The following is a 23,971-nucleotide window of genomic DNA, read 5'->3' on the forward strand; positions in this document are numbered from 1 at the left end:
GAAACTCCATGGCAGCTAAAAGCAGCAAGCTAGCTTGGAAGGGAGAAGAAGTAACCCATGAAAACTAGTGAATTCTGTTTTCTGACATCTTGCTGCGGTTCCCACCAAGCATTTGGAGGCAGCTGTGTCATCTTGTCCAATAGCAGAGCTGGCTATGTATGGCAAGACTGGTGGAAAAACAAGTGGCAAGATTCCAGGGACACAGGTCTATTGCCACAGAGTGAAACCCTACCTTCAAATCCTTAGCACAAGTTTGCAAAATGGGATTTCTACTAACATTTACTTGAATAGGCTACATAGAATGCACTAAACCCCCTATTTAAACTTATTGCACAGTGAGATCAAACATGGATTGGGTAGAGCTGAAACATGCTGGAAAACTAATCAGAAACTGGGGTCACAGCTTGTGTTAAGTCGTGTAATTACAAGTAACCTAACAAACCATTTTCCCTTGGACTGCCTAACACATGATGCTCTCACAAAACCAAACTGTTGCATTGTGGCTTAATATGCTGGATCAACCAGGCCGTTGCCTCTCGGGTATATTTGTACATGGTTTTGATATGACAAATTTGATATGGATGTGACTATGGTATTTTCCTTACTGAACCTAGAAATCCAGCACCACTATAGCTAAGAAACAGACACACCAAAAAAAAATTATCCCAAGAAAACATAGTGATGGATTGGAAGGGAGCCCATGTTGTTAACAGTCATCTTTCAAAAATTATATAGACAATTAAGGGACCAACCCTCAAGTTGAGCTTCTGATGGCAACGGTAGCAAGATATAGCCAGTGTTAAAAATTACTAATCACATAGTTCAATCTTTTTCTGGGTTCACATGATTCACAGTACTGTAGGCTAAGCACAGGGCATGAATCACACAATATGCTAGTTTACAAAGGGACTGATGTGGTTGTGATTCATTAGATCAGGTGAGGGTAGCCCACTGCACAAAAATGTCCCTATTTTCTTTTCACATAATGGCAGCACCTCCTCTCCACAGGAGCATTTGCAGTATAACTATTTGACCTAGTGGTTAAGGCGCCAGGCTAGAAACAGCGGACTGTGAGTTCTAGCCCTGCCTTACGCATGAAAGACACCTGGATGACTCTGGGCCAATCATCAGGTGACTGTGAGTTCCCATTCTGCTTTAGACAGGAAAGCCAACTGGGTGAATTTGGGCCAGTCACTCTCTCTCATCCCAACACAGCTCACAGAGTTGTTGTTGTAGTAGTAGTAGGAAAAAGTATTTTGTACGCAAGATTGAATTTGGGTCAGTCACAGGGACCAAATATTTGCCCTTCCGAGCTATCATACTCTGGAATTTCCTAAAGATGGGCTCCAGCATGAGTCTGAGCTGTGGTGGCGCAGTGGTTAAAGTGGAGAACTGCAAGCTACTTCTGCTGACTGCCGGCTGCCTGCAATTTGCAGTTCAAATCTCACTAGGCTCAAGGTTGACTCAGCCTTCTATCCTTCCGAGGTCAGTAAAATGAGGAGCCAGTTGTTGGGGGCAATATGTTGACTCTGTAAACCGCTTAGAGATGGCTCTAAACCACTGTAAAGCAGTATATAAGTCTAAGCGCTATTGCTGTTATCTTGGGACATGTGTATTTGCCTTCATTCATGAGTTATTATGTATGTTCAACACTTTTTTGAGTTTTTTATAAAAAATAATAAAGGAGATATATAAATGAATAAATAAATAAACCATCCAACCAACCTCTTAGATTCTCCAACCTAAGCTCTTTCTAGAATTTAACTCCCAGAATTCTCAGAAATGGTTGTGCTGGCTGGGGAATTCTGGGAATTAAAGTCCACACTTCTGCAGATTAAATAGAATGCAGATCATCACGAGCTCATCACTAGCAACATACAACTGGCATAGACAACAGGAAGGCTTGTGGAAAGAAAGGACACAGATCGGCTTCATCCAAAACTCATACGCCAATTTTAAGAGTTTATTTAATTTTCGGTACAGTGAAGAATGTGTACAGATCTACACATAGCCCTGTAAAGAAAGAAAGAAGAAAAACAAGGACTTGCAAGGCTGCCTGCTAGTCCACAACATTTTCCCACCTTAAAAGACATTTTTTTCTTAGATTTTGTTTTTTTAAAAGAGAGCGAGAGAAGAATTTGCTTCCCCTAGCACAATCACAATTGAAAAGAAAATGGAAGTTTTCTTTCAGCGGTGTGATATCAAACAATCTGCTGATATGGATGAGTTGATTTCATCAGACCATTAAATTCTTACAGAAACTGCAGTGCAAAGCAGTTGAGCAAGCATCTGACTTTTTTTCTTTTTTTGTCACCAGGTTCCTCGTGCTCCTGCTACATTTCTCCAACTGGGATGCTGATGCTATAATAAAAATTTGGCCACAAACAATCCCTCTCAAGAAGGGGGAGATTTACAGGCTATACAATTGACGGGGATAAGAAGACAGCCGCTTCTGTATTAAATGAATGAAAGACAACTGATACTGCATGAATTGTCTACATCCAACATGATTACTTAAATGTCCCTGCGTCAGCCTCTGGCTTCAACTCAACATTTATGAAACAAAGGCACTAAGATTTTCAGGCACAGAAACAAAAAAAACAACCTTCCTTCTCTTTTTAGCATTCTTCCTCCCTGGAAGCTAAACACAAAAAATACCCACCAATGTTTTCAGTCTTTAGATAGTAAGAAACGTCCTATTTTTCCCAGCTTTATTATTATTATTATTATTCTTTTAATACGATGAACCATTTCTCCTGAAAAGCTTTGCATAGCGTGGGCTATTCTATAAGCCTCTCTCGTTTCGGGAAGCGTTACTGATATCTCATCTTCATCAGGAATAAAACGACTCCTCTGTCCTCAGAGGAGAAATTTCAGATATCTAGGTCGAACTGGGCTTCTTCACCTGTGAAAGAGAGAAATGATTAACCAAAATGTCTACGGAAACTCTCAGTCATCCAGGTCATGGTTGTCCCAAAGAAGCTTCTAAAACAGTGTTTCTCAACCTTGGCAACTTGAAGATGTCTGGACGTCAGCTCCCAGAATTCCCCAGCCAGCGAATGCTGGCTGGGGAATTCAGGGAGTTGAAGTCCGGACATCTTCAAGTTGCCAAGGTTGAGAAACACTGTTCTAAAAGCTTCTTCAGTTCTGAAGAAGAACTGAAGAAGTTTCTTGGATGAGAAGCGAAATGTCTTCAAGGAAAAACAAAGTCCAGCTGCCTTTTGAAAAAGAACCTTTGGAATTGACAAAAATCTCAATTTCATGGGTATTCATTGGATGCCACATATGCTTGAAAGCATTACTTCTCAACGTTTTCCTTAACATAAAGAGGGATGAGTCAATTCATTCCAGTTTTAACTGTGGAAATTCATTACTATTTCATATGTATGTATGTATATTTATGTATGTATATATGTATATGTATGTATGTGTATATGTGTGTATGTATGTATGTGTGTGTGTGTGTATGTATGTATGTATGTGTGCGTGCGTGCGACTTTAGGAAAAGGAACATATACATAGTAATTGACAGCAGTCCAGTCTGGCAAAGGACAATAGAATTATTGCTTTGAAAGCTGGTGATTCAGAGGCAGTATAAGCCTATAATCTTTGCAAAATTTACTTCAATGTTCTCAGCAGAGAACAAAATATGCCCTTAAAAAAAAACTTCATGGTTACTAGTTTCAATAGTAGTTTTGCTGCGGTAAAGCAGTCACCGAAGATGCTAAGAACTGGGGAATTCCAAGAAACTTCACCCATCTCAAGTTGGTTCATTTGCAACCACAATCTACAATCACAGGACTTATTTTGTTCTGACAAAAAAAACACACCACAGACTCTTAACAAACAAAAACAAAAGTCATAGGTACACTCAACATTGTTGGGACTAAGTCACAATTCTGACCGGAAAGCTATCCTACTGTATTCTGAAAACAAGCTGTGAGAGTTAAGCAGTTCAAAACTTTTTTTCTGCACTACAGGTTAAGTCCTCGTCTTACAACCTCAAAGGAGCCCAAAATTTCTATTGCTTGTTAGTATCATCAGCAATAGCACTTAACTTATATACCACTTCTCTTTGCCACTTTGCAGCCCTCTCTAAGTGGTTTACAGAGTCAGCCTATTGTCCCCAACAATCTGGGTCCTCATTTTACCCACCTCAGAAGGACGGAAGGCTGAGTCAACCTTGAGCCTGGTGAGATTTGAACTCCTGGAGTGAGCAGTGACTTAGCCTGCAGTACTGCATCTAACCATTGTGGCACTGCAGCTCTGGTTTTAAGTGAATTTTGCCCCATTCACAATACCCATGAAATCTCATGCGGTGAGTAGACCCAGCACTCATGGTGAAGCATCTATGGCTTTTATGACAGATCAAACCTGACCAGACTATCTTGGTTGGCACAGAGAAAAGCAATGTCTGAAACCCAACTCAGCAACCATGCATTGTGATTTGTACAGGTGACCACACACCTAAGCCTGGTTTCTCATCGTCAGCAGACATGAAGTTCATCTCCGTCTGGAGCTCATCCATACTTGGATTTGTCACACCTGGAATGTCCGGAAGATTGCAAGGTGGTGTTTTGGCAACTGGAGAATTTCGGCACGCCATTAAGAATTTGCGGTCATAAATAATGCGGGTACCTATAAAAGAGAGATAGCTACAATTCACTGCTGTTCTCAGAGGGTTAAAGAACCAAATATTGCCCAGAAAGAAATTCCAGTTAACCTACCGTGTTATCAATACTGTACTTTTGTATATAATTTCTATTCAACTTTTAAACAAGAAGTTAAAACAAATGGAAATTAATGTAAAGAAGAAAAAAATAATCAATAAAAGTTGCAAGGAAAGTTGTATAAAAATAGAAAAGGAAGGAAAAAGGTATATGTGTGTGTGTGCTTGTGTGTGTTGTGATATTCTTCACAGCAGTTTTAAATAAAATATATATTTAACCTCTTTCCAAAGTTATATCATATTGCTCTCTTTTTTTAATATAATCTATCTTATCCAATCATCAAAACCATAAATAACAAGTTCACCCCCCTTTTTATATATATGAAAAGTCCATAAGAAAATTCCAGTCACCAATTATTGTAGATTATGTTTTTTTTCTCTAACCAAAGAAGTAAATTTATTAATTTCAGGAAAAATTTTCAACTTCACCAACCATTCCCACATTGTGGGTAGTGTCAAATCTTTCCATATCCAAGTAGACTGTACTTTTAATATCCGACAACTTCTTTCCTTCCCCAATCAGGGTTGGATTTTGGCTTGTTTTCTTCTTTGCTGCTTAAAAATAGAACCAGGCTGCTTTACATAAAAAAGCAGAAATTCCTGAGGAAAGTGAAGGGTAATGCACAGAAGCCAATACACCTGAAAAATAGATTGAGGTTCATCATAACCCATGGTCATAAAACCATGGTTTTCTACAACAATGAAAGCTGGCCAGTAAATCTGTCTCCATGACATGGTCTGAAGCACTGATGATTAATAGTAACTGAGAAGCAAGCAGCATAACATAATTGCTTTTGTGCAGGCATATCTGATTTTCTGGACACTTTTACAAGGAGAAGTGCATATTAGCCTTGCTTTCCCTTTTTTGGCAAGAACAGAAGCAGAACAAGGGATGATAGGCAATCTTTGTAAGTTTGCAACATTTGAGGCTGCATAAAACCTGTGAACAGATCTGATTCTCCCGCTTATTTCAATGTCTATTCTATCACTAAAAATTGCTGGTTCTTTGGGTAACCAAAGAATCCTACATTGAACAGCCAAGAAGTAGATGTAGAAAGAGATAAAGAACCTAGACAGGAATATGGGAGTCAAGTCAAAAAGAAAAAAAAGCACAGCAATTAAAGTACTGAAGTGGGCAAGAGATGACGGATAGATGATTTCTCTTTTTTGTTGTTGCTTTTATTTAATTTGATTTTCCTCTCTCCTTTCTTTTTTTTTTGTAGGTAGGTGACATAACTAGAAGTTAGGTAGGATAAAAAGAAAATGTTTTTTAATAAAAGGTGACATGATTAAAAGTTAGAATAAGAGATAGAAATAAGAAAAAAGGGGAATATTAGTGCATACATTTTTATATAATAAAATAAGAGCAATAATAGGATAAAACATGGAATAATTGAATAATGACTGCTAATTAATATAAATATGTATTACTATTAGAAATATATAAATTGGTTGAAAGTAATAACTATGACTAATGCTATTAGTTTTAGTTGTATTAGAATGTATCACACCCAGGTATCACACTGTTCAAGCATTGGTATGTTTGTAAAAAAAAAAACTTTAAAAAAATTGCTGGTTCTTCTTTGGCTAGAGGAGTGCCCAAACTTGGCAACTTTAAGACTTGTGCCCTTCAATTTCCAGACTTCTGCAGCCAGAAGGTCTTAAAGTTGTCATGGCTGCACAACCCATTCTAGAGCAACTTGCTATCCAGCCTCCAAGAAGAAAGGAAGGCAGAGATGGTCCCACAACATTAGAGTCTCAATTGCCTTTCTTGTGTTGTCACCTTTCCCAGATATTCTCCCCCACAAGAAAGGTCTCATGGGAGGCTATTAGAACAGGAGGGAAACAAAGTCCCTTTATTGCAACAGATAGGTTTATGGGTGACCACTAGAAGGAGCCTTGTACTTTTACTCTGCTTCTGAACAGACACACTATGTAAGACATTTGTAAGTCCTCTGGCTGGGCTGAGAAACTGACTCCTTCTAGTTTTGAAATATATATTCTACATTAGGCAATCAAGTCCTGAACAGCCACCAATCCTAGATCTTCATCCATGCATTAAGCAAGCTACACACTTTTTACATTTTTCAGCTGTAACTGAGCCTTTTGCCACTTTAATAGAACCAAGAAAAAAGAAAAATGTACAAGTCTTCCTTAAAAAAAAAAGACTGTGCATTAAGAGCAGAGTAATCCTTACAGCTAATTTTGGCTATGTAGTCTTTTCGGTTTTGATATTTTTGTATGCTTGGTTAAGCTTCACTGCACCTGAAATACTACGTCTCTCTCTCTGCCTACTAACAACAAGACTAAGATTATTTGTCATTATGATAGACTTTTTCAGATAAATATCCAGTAATATTATTGCTCCTACTGAGTTCTAAACAAGATTCTTTCTGCCTTTGCAACTTTTCTCCAGCAAGATTGCAATGACAGAGAATTAGGAGGAAAATTTTTCAGAATTTGTATTCAACATTGAGCTGGCCAAGCAGCTTCCAAATATAGCTTTAAGTACAAATCTTTTAAAACCCAAGCCAAGAAAATACAAAGTTTTTTTAAGGGTTTAACGTTAAACTCGACAACCCCAAATTTCAACCTCAAAACCACAATGTGGGTACTTGCCTTATTTGTAAACTTTATTGTGGTCATTCACCAGTTCAAACACACACACACACAACACAAATTCTGAGATAGCAGGTAAAGACAGTAGGAAGACTTAATTCTAGCAGTGAGAAGGTAAAAATGAAGCATGTTTCACAAAGAGAAAACAAAACATAGCCACCTTTAGAGGAATCAAGCCACACTGTTTAATCTAGAAGGAAATTTGATGAGATGGAGCGTTATGTGGAGAGCAACTGGACATCTGGTAACAAGAACAATGCCAAAGCATGGGTTTAAATTTCAGCAGGCCTTAGATTTAATTAAATTCCAGCAATTAAAAAAAGGCAGGTGAAATTGTGGTCCTTCCAAGATTTTAGTATGCAAATATTTTTGCTACTGAATTGGGATTTTAAGGTATCTAGATATTATTAAAAATATGGGGATAATTATAACAACTGGTATCAAATTAACTCAGTTTGAATTTAATTCAAACTTTGTATGTATATTTACATACAAAGCAATGATATTTAGCTTTTGGCCAGAGCACACTTCCATTGAGAGCATAAAGCTTGTGGGATCTGTTTCTCAAAAGCTGGCTGCAAAAATTAGGAAAGCACACTGCATGAGAACCTGTGGCTCTTCTCTTGCCATGCCCACTGGCCAGGTTTAGGATTATGGGAGCTGTAGTCTAGCAGCATCCAATAATGAGCAATACAGCTCAGAGTCCTCACTTCTCCTCCTCAGGAGAGCCACACTTTTACATGTACATCAAGGAACACGTCAGCTTTTTTTTTTTCAGTACCTAAACTCTGCTGCCAAGAAGCCCTATTTCCCCTGGTGATATTTCGATCAAAGCTTTCAAACACGTTGTTTTTAAAAAGGCTTAAGTGAAAAAATGCATGACGAAAAACTAGTTTCCCCGTTTGGAGCGATTAGAACTAAATTGTTTTCCAGCCCTCTGAGGTTTGGTGCGTTTCCAGGGACAAGGTGGGTGGAGCAGGGAGGGATTCAACGGTTGGGAATCCACAGCGCAGGGCTCCACCCGACACTAAACAGCAATGAATCAAGATCTGTAGACAAGCGGGTTTTCACTGCTTCTGATGCCTGCCAGCTGCTGGAACGCCCGCAGAACAAAGTCCGTTTTCCTAGAAATGTTGTCACTGTACCAGTTATTTCAAGAACATTTCATAAGGGGTTCATTGGAGGTCTGTATCCCTGAGTTTATATTCAGACACATGCTCAGGGCTCCTGTTTGCTTAATGCCATAGCCAGGCAGGGTGAAGACAGAGGCTTTGAAATATTTTCAGTTGCTGGAGGGGAGATGGAGGCGTTGGATTGGATTGGATTTATTACATTTATATGCCGCCCTTTTCCCCGAAGGAGACTAAGGGCGGCTCACAATTTAGTCAGGGAAGGGAGTACAGACAGGGTGATAAAAAGACGAACATAACAATACAAAATTTAAAAACACACAACAACCATACCATTCGAGAAGGGGGGCACAAGCTCTTTAGCCCCAGGCCTGTCGGAACACCCAGGTTTTAAGGGCTTTGCGGAAGGCCTGGAGGGTGGTGAGGGTTCGAATCTCCACGGGGAGCTCGTTCCAGAGGGTCGGAGCAGCCACAGAGAAGGCTCTCCTCCGGGTAGTCGCCAGTCGGCATTGGCTGGCGGATGGAATTCGGAGGAGGCCTAATCTGTGGGATCTGATCGGTCTATTGGAGGTAATTGGCAGCAGGCGGTCTCTCAAGTACCCAGGTCCAATACCATGAAGGGCTTTATAAGTGACGACTAGCGCCTTGAAGCGTATCTGAAGACCACTAGGCAGCCAGTGCAGCTTGCGGAGGATAGGTGTCACGTGGGTGAACCGAGGTGCACCCACGATCGCTCGCGCGGCTGCATTCTGGACAAGCTGAAGTCTCTGAATGCTCTTCAAGGGCTGCCCCATGTAGAGCACGTTGCAGTAGTCCAGTCTAGAGGTCACAGGGGCACGAGTGACTGTTGTGAGGGCCTCCCGGTTCAGGTAGGGACGCAACTGGTGCACCAGGCGAACCTGGGCAAATGCCCCCCTGGTCACAGCCGACAAGTGGTGTTCGAGAGTCAGCTGTCGGTCCAGGAGGACTCCCAAATTGCGAACCCTGTCTGAGGGGCGTACTGTTTGACCCCCCCAGCCTGAGAGATGGAAAACTTGGCCATTTAGTGGGAGGGAAACACACCAGCCACTCGGTCTTATCCGGATTGAGTGCAAGCTTGTTATCTCCCATCCAGACCCTAACAGCCTCAAGGCACTGGCACATCACGTCAACCGCTTCACTGAGTAGTTCAGGCCTTTACTCTCTTGTTTCCTAAGAATAGGAAACAATTGGGTCTATGGATGGGATTTGATACATACATATGAGGGGGGGGGGTGTCCTTGGTGCTGGGTTGCAATGTTTCGTTACCCAAACTAGGGTAACGAAACATCTGCAAGAAAACAAGCAACCTCGGAGAGCACCAAGGACCCCTCATTTCAACCCCTAAGCTACAAATATTCTCCTTTATTGATGTATATCTATCTGTCTTTGAAACAAGACAATAAAACCAAACACAAGCTAGTATAAGGTGATGAAGGGGAAAAATAGAAATTGAAGCAAAGTGCAAGAGAAAAAAAAGCTGAAAAAAATAGAAAAAGATATAAAGAAGTGACTTCCGAAAAGATATAAAGAAGTGACTTTGCAGCAGTTATAAGTACAAGCATATTTTAACCTCTCTCTGTCTCTCTAAAGTTATATCATGATTTTCTTCTTTCTATCATTGTGTCTAGTTATCAAAACCATAAATCACAAATTCATTTGTCAGTAAGAGGCTTTCCCTCATTTTTATTTCTGCATCTAATGTTCTTAATATTTTTATATTTATGATTTTCAACGTAAGCCACTCAAGAGAGCCGAGGTGGTGCAGTGGTTAGAGTGCAGTACTGCAGCTACTTCAGCTGACTGTTAGCTGCAGTTCGGCGGTTCAAATCTCACCGGCTCAAGGTTGACTCAGCCTTCCATCCTTCCGAGGTAGATAAAATGAGGACCCAGACTGTGGGGGCGATATGCTGACTCTGTAAACCGCTTAGAGAGGGCTGAAAGCCCTATGAAGCGGTATATAAGTCTAACTGCTATTGCTACTGCTATTGCTAAGTTACTTTGCTGGTTGGGATGGACAGTATATAAATTCAACAAACAAATAAGTCAATAAAATATTTTCTCTCATCAAAGAAGACAATTTGTTCATTTCAGCAAAATCTGTCAACATCACCAACCATTCTTTCATAAGGGGTTCCTTGCTCCCCCCCCCCCGGAAGAGCAGTTCTCACTTTTATGAAACATACTCAGAGGAGGTCTAAGTGTGGATTAAACCTATGAAACTAGGTGCACTGTTTTGTTAACACCGCTCTCAATATTTACACTTTCTAGGTTCTAAGGATGTTCCTTGCTTACAAGGCAGTTTACGGAAGGTCTTCTGCAAGCTACAGAAGGAGAGTTTTTCACTCCTGGGTAGCGTCCTAGGTTTCTAATGCAGCTTTTGAAAGGGATTAGTCAGCCTCTGTTTTTCCTTGAGGGTAACATAGAGGCCAAGAGGCTATATATTGGATCGAAGATCTTCTGAAGGCATAGTAGCTACTTCTCCCTTGAATGGTATGATTTTGTTCAGTTTAGACTATTTTTTTTTCTTGTCGTCTTCTTTGTTAACCTGCATTGAATAGGCACCACAAAAATCAGTTGGTCTCATACATGAATGAGGCCATCGATTTGCATTGGGATGGTATGTTGGCCAGCCTGGTTCTCCCAATGGACCATTCCTTTTTATTCCAGGACAGGAAATAGCATTTGAGAAAGCTCTTCTGAAAACAAATGGAAGTTTCTTGCTTGGCATTCCAAAAGAGATTCCCAATTTATTTTACAACCTCAACACATTCTTATCTGGAAGGAGAAATAATGGTGAGAGCCGTGGTGGCAAAGTGGTTAGAACACAGTATCGCAGGCTAACTCACTGCTCATAGCCAGGAGTTCGATTCTGACAGGCTCAAGGTTGACTCAGCCTTCCATCCTTCCAAGGTCAGTAAAACGAGGACCCAGATTGTTGGGGCAAATATGATTCTCTGTAAACCATTTAGAAATGGCTGTAAAGCACTATGAAGCAGTATATAAGTTTAAATGCTATTGCTAATAACAACCTGAAATTCCCAGGTGTATTGGCTTGCAATGTCCACATCTTTTCGAAAGAACACCATGCTGGGTAGATATTCTGGCAGGTGGAGCGCAACCTATCTTGGAAAAGACTGACCTAAGTCTTCATGGAAGGGAGGTCTCCCTGGACAACAGCCCCTTATTAGTAAGTCAGAAAAGGTCAAGCACGAAAAACCAAGACTAAATGTTAAATTCCGATCAAACTGATTTATTGCTCAGGCCTATGCACAGGAATCTAGCCAACTAATGAGTAGTACTATTTTGGTGCCAGATAATGAAATTCAAGAGGGGTTGGATTTGGTCAGTTTGTGGCTATGTAGTGATTCTAGGCTGATTCCTCTTTTCACTCTGTCCCCAGGCTCTGTCAGTCCTCCGACAGAAAGGGAACAGTGTAATGGTATGTGGAAAAGACCTTGGGGGACAGGAGGAAGAACTGCAGACTAAGCAACCTTCATCCAAGAGAGATCTCAACCCATAGAAAGGAAAGGGATATGGAGGGCATTTGAGAAGTGACCATCTCTACTTCATTGGAGAGCAAAAGGAAAGAGTTTTGCAAGATTCTGTTAATGTGTCTTTACAATAAGGACAAAGTTTAGTACTCCTAATTTGGCTTCTTGTCTGGACTAGTCTGAAAGGCCAACAGTCAATCTTATTTTCTTTAACTTATCTCTCAATTGCCCCCAAGCAGCCAATTGTTCCAAACACCATCATGCATGGCTGTAAATTTTTTCAGCTGTGGTTGCAATGGGCTTCAGAAAAACCAGGCCCATGAACCTTTCCGAGGTTACCAAAGGCTGAATGTTTGTTGTGAGCCAGGTCCATGCATCCATGCCATTAGCATAAATGTTGTGACACTGGTCATACTGGCCACGTTCCCAGGGGCAATCCGAGACTGTTCAAAACAAACTACAAATAGGACTACCAGCCATCCATCTTATTGCACAGCAGCAAAAAAAAAAGTGTTTCTTCTTCTGAGAACTGAAGGATCCTCCTGGGGGTCAAGGAGAGACAATTACAATGAATTAAGGCTGGAACTGAAAAAGTTGTGTCTCACGAGACTTTAACCATCTTATTCGAAGCCACACTTCCCCATCAGAAATACCAGGGGTTTTCAACCAGACATTTGTCCTCCCTTTTCCCAGGCTCAGCTTTAGAGCAGAAGGAAAACAATACGTTTTAGTCCAGTTAGCAGTTTGCCTCCTGAAAGGGAAAGGTATGGGAAAATGTAAACAAATCACTATCTTTATTGAATTTTTAGGAGAACAAGAGACATGCGCAGCAAATTGGCTTTCTGCATTTGGCTAGGAAAAAAAACAACAACCGATGTGCAACACAACACTGCTGGCATTAGATTTATGGCAATTGGTCATCTTTCCTACTTCTCAGCTCACAAAATGACCTCATCTCTTCTTGGTTATCTGCTGTAACTTTTCTATAGAGCAGTATGTCAGTCTTCACCTTTTTCCTCGTTGGGTTCTAGCTCAGCTTTATTTGTTAACCCTAAGCTTTATTTGCCCCCCCCCCCCCACAGCTGTTTTGCTCTTTTGTCTATCCCTGATTCTCTCCATGTGGGAATGCACTTGCTCTGTCCATAGACCAATGTTCCTCAACCGTGACAGCTTGAAGATGTGTGGTTGGCTAGGGCAGTGTTTCCCAACCTTGGCAACTTGAAGATGTCTGGACTTCAACTCCCAGAATTCCCCAGCCAGCATTCGCTGGCTGGGGAATTCTGGGAGCTGAAGTCCGGACATCTTCAAGTTGCCAAGGTTGGGAAACACTGGGCTAGGGAATTCTGGGAGTTGAAGCCCACACATCTTCAAGCTGCCAAGGTTGAAAAACTCTGCAACAGACTGCAATAATAATACTTTATCTGTTTGGCCAAGTGAGTTTTAAATGTATGGTTTACACCCAGGATCATTTGTCTTCTGTGCTGGTTCTGAGCACATTTGAAAGAAGCAAACATCAATTCTTTCATAATTACAGTCAGATTGTTTTCTTTTTTTCACCTCTCAAAAGAGTGGAGGGGACCATGAGCAACCATTCAAAACTGTCTGCAGGCAGTCATTTTTCAACTTTTATGGACATTCTTCTGCTCTAGAGTCAGAGACAAAAAGAATCCAACACCCACTCACTCTCCCTACACTTTAAAGACCAGAAGTGGGATAACCTAGTTGTATTATTTACAGAAGGAAAGCTGTGTTAGATGTTGTAGCAATCATTAGAGGATTTGGATTCACCTAGACCTGTCTCTACTTCAAGGCCAAACTTTTTTTAAAAAAAAAATCATTATGAAAGAAAATGTTCAGGCTATGCATTCAAATCACAGAATAAACACACTATTGCCAGAACAGTCTGTTGTCTATTTTCTGAAATCCAAACCACGAGCCCAAATAATTTCTCAGAATGGCAGATGATGCAATGCACAATACGTTGAAGCCCAGAAGAAGCGCCCACAGGTTTTCCATAAGGCTCCTCCAACAGGAAAGTGTTTGCGTTAGTAAATAATTGCTTTGTACATCTTGGAACCTGTTCATAACTCATGATTCGCAACCTGCTAGAGTTTATCAAGGTGACACCAGAAATGATAACATTACCTTGTGAGCAGCCTGGACGGCAGCCCAAAACTATTACACAATAGAAAACAAGCAGAGCTGAACATGCTTCCTTCCAGCTCCAGAATTCTGCAGCGCGAGGATTTCTGCTGTAACTGTGCAAATTTCACACTGATCCTCGGGCTGTGTGCACAAATGTATACAAGCCAAAATGCTCAGAGGATGGTGTTTCTAAACCACATTATGCACTCCTTTAAGCCCACCTAAGATTGACTTCAAAGAACCAAAGGAATTTTGCAACCTTCCCTTATAAGTCCTCGACTTACGAACACAATTGGACTCAAAATTTCTGTTGCCGTTTAAATGGATTTTGCCTTATTTTACAACCTTCCTTGCCACAGTTGTTAAGTGCTGTTGTTAAGCAAGTAACATGGTTGTTAAGTGAGTCTGGTTTTCCCATTGACTTTGCTTGGCAAAAGGTCACAAAAGGGGATCACACAACCCCAGGACATTGCAACCATCATAAATTAAGAGCAGTGGTGGCACAGTGGTTAGAATGCAGTATTGCAGGCTAATGCTGCCATCTGTCAGCAGTCAGGCAGTTCAAATCTCACAGTCTCAAAGTTGATTCAGCCTTCCATCCTTCTGGGTCCAGTAAAATGAGGAGCCAGATTGTTGGGGCAATAGGCTGACTCTGTAAACTGCTTAGTGAAGGGGTGGAAAGCACTGTCAAGTGGTACATAAATGCTATTGCTAAATACGAGTCGGTTGCCAAGCATTTGAATTTTGATCACATGACCATGGGGATGTTGCAAGGGTCGTAAGTGTGAAAAAAAAGTCAATCACTTTTCTCAATGCTGTTGTAACTTTGAACAGTCACTAAATGAACTGTTGTAAGTTGAGGACTATCTGTAGATATGTTAGTTTGCTCTATCAAATTCCCCCTACTTATTAGGACATAGAAAATCAAACAGCTGTAAGTTGTTCATATGGCTTTTCCAGGTTAGTCATAGATTTTGTTTCTTGATTTGGTGAAAAGCAGCTGTAAACTCACCCTCCTCCACACAACAACAATAGTTTTTAATGCCATCATTTCAGATTGCAACAGCAAACAGGCTTTTCAACTGATTGAGAAAACAGGAAAATTCAACCACTGATGCTTATCTGTCAAATAAAATAAATTCCTTATGTTTTTTCCCCGCCTTCCTTCTCTTTTTTGCTTGTTGTTGACAATGCCATAAAAACTCCTGGATGATTAAATAACAACTCAAAGGGAAGAGACCAGAGATTGAAACTCAAAAGTCACCTGTACTATGGAAATTGTATTTTCAAATTCAATAATCCTAAAGTTGTGTCTATGAGCCTTTTGCTTAGTGACAGAGAAAACCGATGGCTTCGATCACATTGGGCGATGCCAGCGGGGAGGATAGGAAAGTTATTCTGTGCAAGTGGAGAAACTGGAAAAGTGGACAACAATTTAAAAATGTTGTCTATTGGGAAACTGGAAGTGCATCTTCTCTGTAGCACTGCTTGCTTGAATTCTTCTCTGATTTGTACTTACTGCAATCCAAACCACGTGCAAAAATAACTTCTCAGAATGGCAGATGATGCAATATACAATATGTTGAAGCACAGAAGAAACCACCACAGGTTTTCTATAAGACTATAGTCCACCCCAATTGCAGATCTGCATCGTCCTCACTCTTCACCCAGGACTTTGGCCAGAGAGACTGAGACCGCCTTTGTCACACCTGCCGTCTTTTATTTTTACCTTTTATTATAATTTCTCTGATGGGCCACCGAGCCACTGAGAGTCGGGTAAGCATACAAATTTAACAAAATATTACCAGCATTCCTCTTTTCTGAAGCAAACCAGAATTCTTCTCTTCAAACTCATGCTAAAGTCTCGACACGGTACCTGCCATGATGTCTTAAGTTATGCAGTCATGAATAATTTTAAGTTATTCTCTTTTTAGTGAACATATTGTTAACACACTAGACCTCAGCTAAAAAAAGTTGCATATTTTATTGGACAAAAATATGCAAGTTTGGAAGTCCACCCTTGTGATTTAAGTTGCATTTACTGACCCTCAGTTCCTATGACCTGCCATGTGTCTCTTCTCCAGTTCCCAAAATACATTCCAGTATGGACTGCCTGCTAAAGTTCCCTTAAATGCACCCAGACTTAAAAGGCACTCACTACTTTGCATCAGTAATTAGGAGTTAAACTTTGAAATTGCATGCATCAGCCTGCCTTTTAGAGCAAGCATCATGATAAATAGAAGCAGCAAAAGTTTACTCATGTATCACTGAATGTACAACTGACACATGGGTGGTTTATAAATAAAATATTTATAAAGAAGCAAAACTATGGCTTCAAGGAGCCTCAGTTTTAACAAATACATTTTAATTCAGGCTTTGGTTGTTTTTAAGACAGCTAATAAGCTACTGTATTTTATTACATTGGATACAGGCAGTCCTCAACTTACAACAGTTCATTTAATGACCGTTCAAAGTTACAATGCCACCGATGACTGTTTTTCACTCTTAAGACCATTGCAGCATCTCCACGGTCACATGATCAACATTCAGATGATTGGTAACAGATTCATACTTATGACGGTTGCAGTGTTCCAGGATCCCCTTTTGTGACAAGCAAAGTCAATGGGGAAACCAATTTCACTTCACTCTGTTACTGATTTACCAACAGCAGTGATTCACTTAACAACCGTGGCAAGAAAAGTCGTAAAACAGTGCAAAACTCACTTAGCAAATATTTCACTTAACCACAGAAATTCTGGGCTCAGTTGTGGTTGTAAGGTGAGGACTACCTGTATTGATGTCTTGAAAGAGTTCCTACTTGTGCAATCCTTCATAAACCTCAGGCAGAAAATATACCTTGTTCCCAGTCTGCCCACCACCAAAAAGTTGCAATCTTACATTTACCTACTCTTTATGCTCTCAGCCCTCTTTTGCACAACACATCCGGTCCAAATGCATTTAAAAATTACAGATAGGCAAGCCTATTCTGCAGAATTTGTCATTCAGAGGTTTGTGTCAGGTTTCCTACACCAAAGTCTGGGACAAAAAAAACCCCTTTCTGTGCAATGCTTGTTTTTACAGCACACTCACAACTTACAGCACACTTTATGAGAAAGTGGGTTTTCTGTTGGATTTTTTTAAAAAAAGGTCCTTAATGACCCAGGATTCATTGCTAATCTCCTGTAAATGTTTCTAGGATTCAACCACTATTCCCGATTCCCTTCGAAGCACAATATTTTCATCCCTGGCCAATGTTTGTACTGTTAAGGCACTCAAGGGAGTCACTGAGAATCTAAGTATTAATTAATCTGAACTTGGAAAGGCACCAAGTTGGCGATAAACATTCTCTGAGCCAGGATCCTCATATCCATAAGCATGTTTCAGACGGGATATTATCCCCCTAGCCATTTTGAGCATTTCCCCAGGAAAGGCTGCTCCTAGCTGGAAAATCCCTGCTCCATGCTTGATCCATGTCCACCCTGTTTCCTTTCAGACAAATAAGAAGATAAGAAGATTGTGGCCTCTGAACTCATTTATGCATTCTCTTTCTAAAGAAATGGAGAGATTTCATGACAAAGCAGGCCTAGGACCCGTCTCTTAAGGGCCTATCTCTTAAGGGCCCTAATTCCACTGTGCATTTGTGTGTGCGTGAAGAATTCCAGCCTTTCCCATTAAGAATAGGGGAAGAAGTCTGAAGTCAGCCTCAGATTTAGCCCCATTCTGGTATTCCCTCTTGGGGTGAATCCCCCTTTCTCTTACCCACACAGGATTCAAGGGTTTATTGATAAAATGAAAACTCTGGATAAGGGGAGAAAAGCTGGCAAGCATGAGTTTAGCCTGACTGGTGGCCCCGGGCAGCAGGACAGAGCCTCCTGACCTTCTTGGAAAGACTTTGGCGCGACTTCAAAGGAGCTAAAATGTTGGGCACCATTTCAGGCCAAGCCCCAAATCGCTCACTTCTCAGAAGAACAATAACCCTACCTTTGATTCTAGCCTGCAGGACTGAACCCGTGCCCAGAAGCATTGTTGTATAAGACTGTTTACCCTGCTTCAGCGGTTTCTCCCTGCTCAGTGGCACACTTTCTTGCCCCCCCCCCCTCTTGCAATCTTCTCACCCCGTCCCCGCTGCCCTTCTTTCCAGGGAAGAAGCACCCCTTTTGCCACCTACTCCAGTCTCTTTTTCTGCCCCCTTCGCTGCATGCTCAGAGGCACTCTTAACACCTCTGCCTGTTCTTTGCCCACTCGAAGGCAGGCACTCCTAACACCACCTCCCCTCCGTGCGCTCCCTCCATGCTCAGAGGCAGCCTTAACGCCACCTCTCCTCCTGTGACCTTCCTTCCATGCTCAGAGGGGCTCTTGACACCGCTTCTTCTCCTTCCTGTGGCTCTGCCTCCCTGTCTCTTAAACCTATCCCCCTCCGGGCACTCTTTGCATGCTCAGAGGCACGCCAGTCTCTCCTCCCTCCAGCGGCTCCGCTCACCGCCAGGCGTGGTTCCGAAGAGGGTGCCGCCAGGCGTGGTGCCGTAGTCGCCCGGAGGCAAGGAGACTCCCTCGACCAAATCGAGCAGCTTGTTAGGGCCGGGGATGTCCCTGCCCAGCGTGGGCTCCGGAGCCGGGTGGGGGCGACAACAGGCGGCGGACATGGTCGGGAAGAGACGCCGCTCGCAGCCGCGATCGCCTTACGAGCCACAACCGACTCCTCTAGCGCTGCAAAGCTCCGCCGAACCCCCGCCGCCCCGCCCCCTTGTTTGGGCCGCGCAAAGCTCCCTGGGAGGTGTAGTCTTCGAGCCCGCCCCGGGCACGCCTCTCGCTGCGAACCAGCTAGAGCTGCGGAAAGGAGACGGGGTTGCGTTGCGGGACGCGGTCTCCTCCCCCTCCCTGGATGATTAACAGCCCCTCTTGCTAAATAAGCCGTCCCCCCCTTTTTCTTTAAGATGGTAAGCCACAGTCAGAGTTCGGCCCTGAACAAGCAAACCGCCCCGTGGCTGGTACGAAGCCAGGCGCAGAGTTTTTGCAAGCTTGCAACTCCTTGATAAAAGTATTCAACCGTTTGGCTTGGCGCAAGGTGGGAAGCCCGACAACAGGATAAAAAAAAAGCCACTAATTAAAGAGCGCCTGTGCCATTTGGATGCAGTACTCCGAAGGACTGGCCTCAAGAAGGAACAAAACCTAGAAGCCATGAATAATTGTTCTAAAACCGTCTTGAAATTTGAATAAAACCAGCTCCAGCTGAGATTAGCTATTTATTCAGAGAGTTGCTTGTGCTTTTAGCTTCTTTTACAATAACTACCTTCTTCCCGCAGGGCCCAATGTGATCATTTTGGTTTCTTTAGCACATTTGTGTGAACTCAGCTTTTGTGGTCTATGGAAGGAAGTGTGGTTGAAGAAACCAGGAGAGAGGCCAGCCTCTGTAATCCAGAACAGTTCAGTCTGGGGGGGGAAACTCATCCCTGCTCTCAGACAAAAAAGGCAGAACACGAGAGAGAGAAATAAAGACTAATTCTTGAAAGCATGCTGATATGTATTTTTAGCCCTTACAAAGTTAGGTGGCAACACTCAGCTGATCTGGAAAAACTAAGCAAGGTAGATTTCAAAATGGATTGGATGGGAGACACAAGATTCTAAGGCTATGAATAAGATTAGGAAATGAGTGGGGGGGGGGGAACAGGAAGGAAATTATAAACTGGTTATCAAGAAAAGTGCCCAACTGGTGTCAACAAAACTTATGGACCTCAATTCCTAGAATTCTGGGAGTTGAAATCCACAAGTTGCCAAGGTTGGACAACCTGATTTGCAGTATACCTATCCTGGGGGAGGTTAAAGGTCTCCTTGTTTGAATGGCAGGTGCATCACTCTTGGTTTTGGGGGCTGATGGGTGAAACCAGAGAGCCTTTTAATTCCCAGGGCAACTGACAAAGTGGCTTTTAGCCAGTCCTCACACTTAACAACCTTTGCAGCATACCAGAGTTACGTGATTAAAATGCAGCTACTTGGCAACCAGCCTACCTTTAGAACACGTAAAATGTCACATGATTCCGCATTTGCAACCTTTCCAGCTGGCTTTTGACAAGCAGAGTCTATGGGAGAAGCAGAATCAACCTTCCCAGCTGGCCTTTGACAAGCAGAGTCAATGGGAGAAGCCGAATTTGCTTAAGGATTGCATGATTTGCTTAAATGCAATTCCGTGGCAACAAAGGGGTGCTAAAATTGGATGTGATTCACTTAACAACCACTTGCTTATCCATGGAAATTCTGATGTCAATTGTACCCATAAGTTGAGGACAACCTGATGCCCTTGAGCTTCTGGAGCGACGACAGGGCATAGGTTAATCAGTCAATGCACTTCTATATAAATCCTAATTTCTCATAATATTTCATCCCTTGAAAGAAACTAGAAGCAAAGTATTTTTTTTTAAAGTAAACTCATGGGTTTTCTGTGTTGTTTTCACTTAAGTCATGTCGGCTACACTTGATTGGTCACTTGTCTGTTGATGCTGCTCTCTTAATCCTTTTAATTTTATTTCATCATAATAGACTTTATTGTTCTCGCCTGCAAAAGTTAATGTACCGTTTATTTCCTGTCCTGCGGCTTTGTTCCTTTAATCCCTTTCTGGGACGCGCACACAAGGGCTTCTTTGAGGCATAAATCGAATGATCGTGGTTGTTATGATCATGTTCATTTTTAGATGATAAGGATTGGACAGCCAGACATGTGGCCAGAGATTGTCCTGTCAATGCTGTCGTTGCATAGTCGGATTTTCAGAAAGTGCCTCATCGAATATTTGGAGAAAATTAACTCTCATGGAATATAAGGGGATGTTGGTAGTTGGTGAAAAAGAGGAAGCAAACAGTAAAAATCAATCAGCAAGGTTTTTTTTTTTAATGGGGTAAGAAGGGGAACTTCTCAAGGCTTTAGAGCAGTGTTTCTCAACCTTGGCCACTTGAAGATGTCTGGACTTCAACTCCCAGAATTCCCCAGCCAGCATTCGCATTCGCTGGCTGGGGAATTCTGGGAGTTGAAGTCCAGACATCTTCAAGTGGCCAAGGTTGAGAAACACTGCTTTAGAGCTTGTTCATAAACAATCTTAACTTATTTACAAGTAGTCCTTAACTCATAACAGTTCATTTAATGACTGTTCAGAGTTACAACGTACGACACCTTTTTTCACACTTTTGACCGTTGCAGCATCCATGTGGTCATGTGATCAAAATTCAAATGCTTGGCAATATTTAATATTTAATTTCCCTATTTAAGATACTTGCAGTGTCCCGGGGTCATGTGATCACCTTTTGCGATCTTCTTACAAGCAAAGTCAACAGGGAAGCAACATTTACTTAACAATCATGTTACTAACTTAACAACTGCAATGATTGACTTAACAACTGTGGAAAGAAAGGTCATAATATAGGGCAAAACTCACTTAATAAATGTTTCACTTAGGCACAGGACTTTTGGGGTCAAATGTAGTCATAAGTCGACTATATTTACTCCTGAATTGCTCCAAACAAAATAAAATAAAAATGCACACTGAGAAAGGGGGGAAGGGAGAGAAGAAAATTTGCCTAAAAATCCAAATCAGTATTGTCAATCAATAATCAAAAATGCAATGCCAAAGTCACATGCTTGCAAGCTGCATTGTCAGTCACAGCATATCAGTGAGATGATGAAGTCACTTCTCTCCTTTGCTCTCCTTATTTCTAAAACAAATGATCCGTTGTTCTGTTCTATGTTATCGGATCCTGCAATTAACTGTAGGAACTGTAAGCCAAACTGTTCCTGGCTGAGAACGTTATTTACACTCCTTTGTACATGAAAAGATAAGAGCATCTAGTTGGCTTCTGTTGGTCTTGATAGCACAGGGTTATTCTGATATTCTTAAATACACAACATCAGGTGTGATATAGAAAGAAAAGGCACAGAATAATGCAATAATACAGAAATTAATAACCTGAGTATTTATTGAGGTTAAAAAATAGCCCGGCTGTCAATTAAAATGTGTGATGTAGAGGAACTGTGCCTTCAACTTTCAAAATAAATCCACGTTTTAGGAAATCTTGAGCTAAGGTCTTTTTTAGGAGGCTGTTAGGTAAGAAAATAGATATGGCAAACAGTCTTTTATGTCCTGGAAAAATAGGAATAGAATAATATGCATTCAGAAGAGTTATTGTAGAAAATTAAATTTGATACAAAACTGGAATGAGATCTGCAGGTTCTGCCTTAGTACTGTTGAAGAATGTGCCAAAGGGATGAATCATGTTTCACCATGATCTTCTTTTCCCAGTTTCTGTAAATCCAATTTAATCTCCCAAAGAGACTTATGAAGTAGTTTGTAAAGTCAATAGTTTCTTTTCTTCACTTATTGCTGTTCATTGACATGAAAAATGAATTTACTCTCTGATTTTTATTATGGCATAGCCTTGGTCATGGGTAATATTATTAACCCAGAGGTTGCCTTCTTGGGTGGCTTTTAGAAACAATTGTGAAATTATATGGTGTGAGATTTTACAGCTGCATCTTTTTTCCTCCTCTCCTCCATGGAGGTATGAAACAGAAGCCTTTAGTGTGGTGTGACCTTGCATTGGTGTGAACTGTTCACCTGTTGAGGTGACAGAGAAAGGCATGGAAGAATCACTCCTGCCAGATGGTCTTTCCCATGTATTTCATTTAGACAACATCAAGGAGAAGAAAATACAATGTAAGGTTAAACTGCTAATTAGATACTGAACAGTTTGGGACACACAGTTCTGGTGAGAAGCGATGGGCTTCATGCTAAACCATGGTTTCTTTAACTGTCATATATTGGATAAATCACGGTTGAGTTCACACATTATCTTAAACCATAAATGAATGTTTTCAAATCACACTGGAAGAGAGGGCATAACCTATTGAGTCAGAATCAAGCCACCATATAGCTTGGTGGACTCATAGAATGAACCAATGGAACTTCCAAACAGCTTTTAAACCCAATCCCATCTTTTTTCTCCAACTTAACTATGGGTCAAGGAGTTTACGGGTGTCAATAAAGGTAAAGGTAAAAGTAAAGTAAAAGTAAAAGAGGAGCAGGACCAATGTTTGCAAGATGTGACAGGTGAGGAGCTTAGGATGCCCCCCTAGTGTGTTGATTTGGGAGATCGCCATCATAAACCTAGTGCTTCAAGCTCTAGTATGGGCTGATGAAGGAGACTTATTGAAGCTAAGGGTTCTCCCATGCTTGAATCTCATGCTAAACCACTTTTAAATTATGTTTTACTGAATAATCTACAATTGGTATTTTATTCCATCAACTATGGTTTAAAAACTACAGGATCTTTAGGAGGAGGAGAGAAGAAAAATTCTCAACAGATGAATTGAATGTGCAAATGGTCAAAAGTTCTTCCTTTCAGCTTTGAATCTGGTGTGGTCTGTACCATTTGTGTGTGCCCCACTGTGTCCTTGGCATTTTTGTGGCTGAAAAAAAAAAGAATGGCCACAAGTTGTAGCTGAAGAGAACTGTTATATTAGTGTGACTCAGCTGGCCTTAGATTCTGTCCTTTTCTTTCCTGCTGAGTCCTGATGGAAACACCATTGGGGTGAATTCCTTTTATATGAAGTGAAGAAGAAGATGAACAAGTGGTATATAAATTCAAAAGAAAGTAATCAACACCACTCTTAGCTGCAATAGGAAAATGAATAACAGAATAACAGAATAACAGAGTTGGAAGGTACTTTGGAGGTCTTCTAGTCCAACCTCCTGCTCAGGCAGGAAACTCTATTCTATTTCAGATAAGGGATTGTCCAATCCCTTCTCAAAAACTTCCAGTGTTGGAGCATTCACAACTACTGGAGGCAATTGTTC

The 23,971-nt window shown here is 41.3% G+C and overlaps 1 protein-coding gene across 1 annotated transcript; it reads right to left on the reverse strand.

Annotated features, from left to right (window-relative positions):
• Positions 1-1,949: 1,949 nt before the first annotated feature.
• Positions 1,950-18,860, reverse strand: EIF4EBP1 (eukaryotic translation initiation factor 4E binding protein 1). Its single transcript, XM_087706229.1, has 3 exons — positions 18,616-18,860; positions 4,468-4,638; positions 1,950-2,905 (listed from the first exon to the last, which is right to left on the reverse strand). Exons 1-3 carry the CDS (start codon positions 18,776-18,778, stop codon positions 2,874-2,876), a joined length of 366 nt encoding a protein of 121 aa, XP_087562355.1. The 5' UTR covers positions 18,779-18,860; the 3' UTR covers positions 1,950-2,873.
• Positions 18,861-23,971: the final 5,111 nt, after the last annotated feature.

Source organism: Thamnophis sirtalis, unplaced genomic scaffold, assembly GCF_051295495.1.
Source record: "Thamnophis sirtalis isolate CommonGarterSnake01/CBP01778 unplaced genomic scaffold, rThaSir2_p1.2 scaffold_2, whole genome shotgun sequence".
Lineage (NCBI taxonomy): Eukaryota > Metazoa > Chordata > Lepidosauria > Squamata > Natricidae > Thamnophis > Thamnophis sirtalis.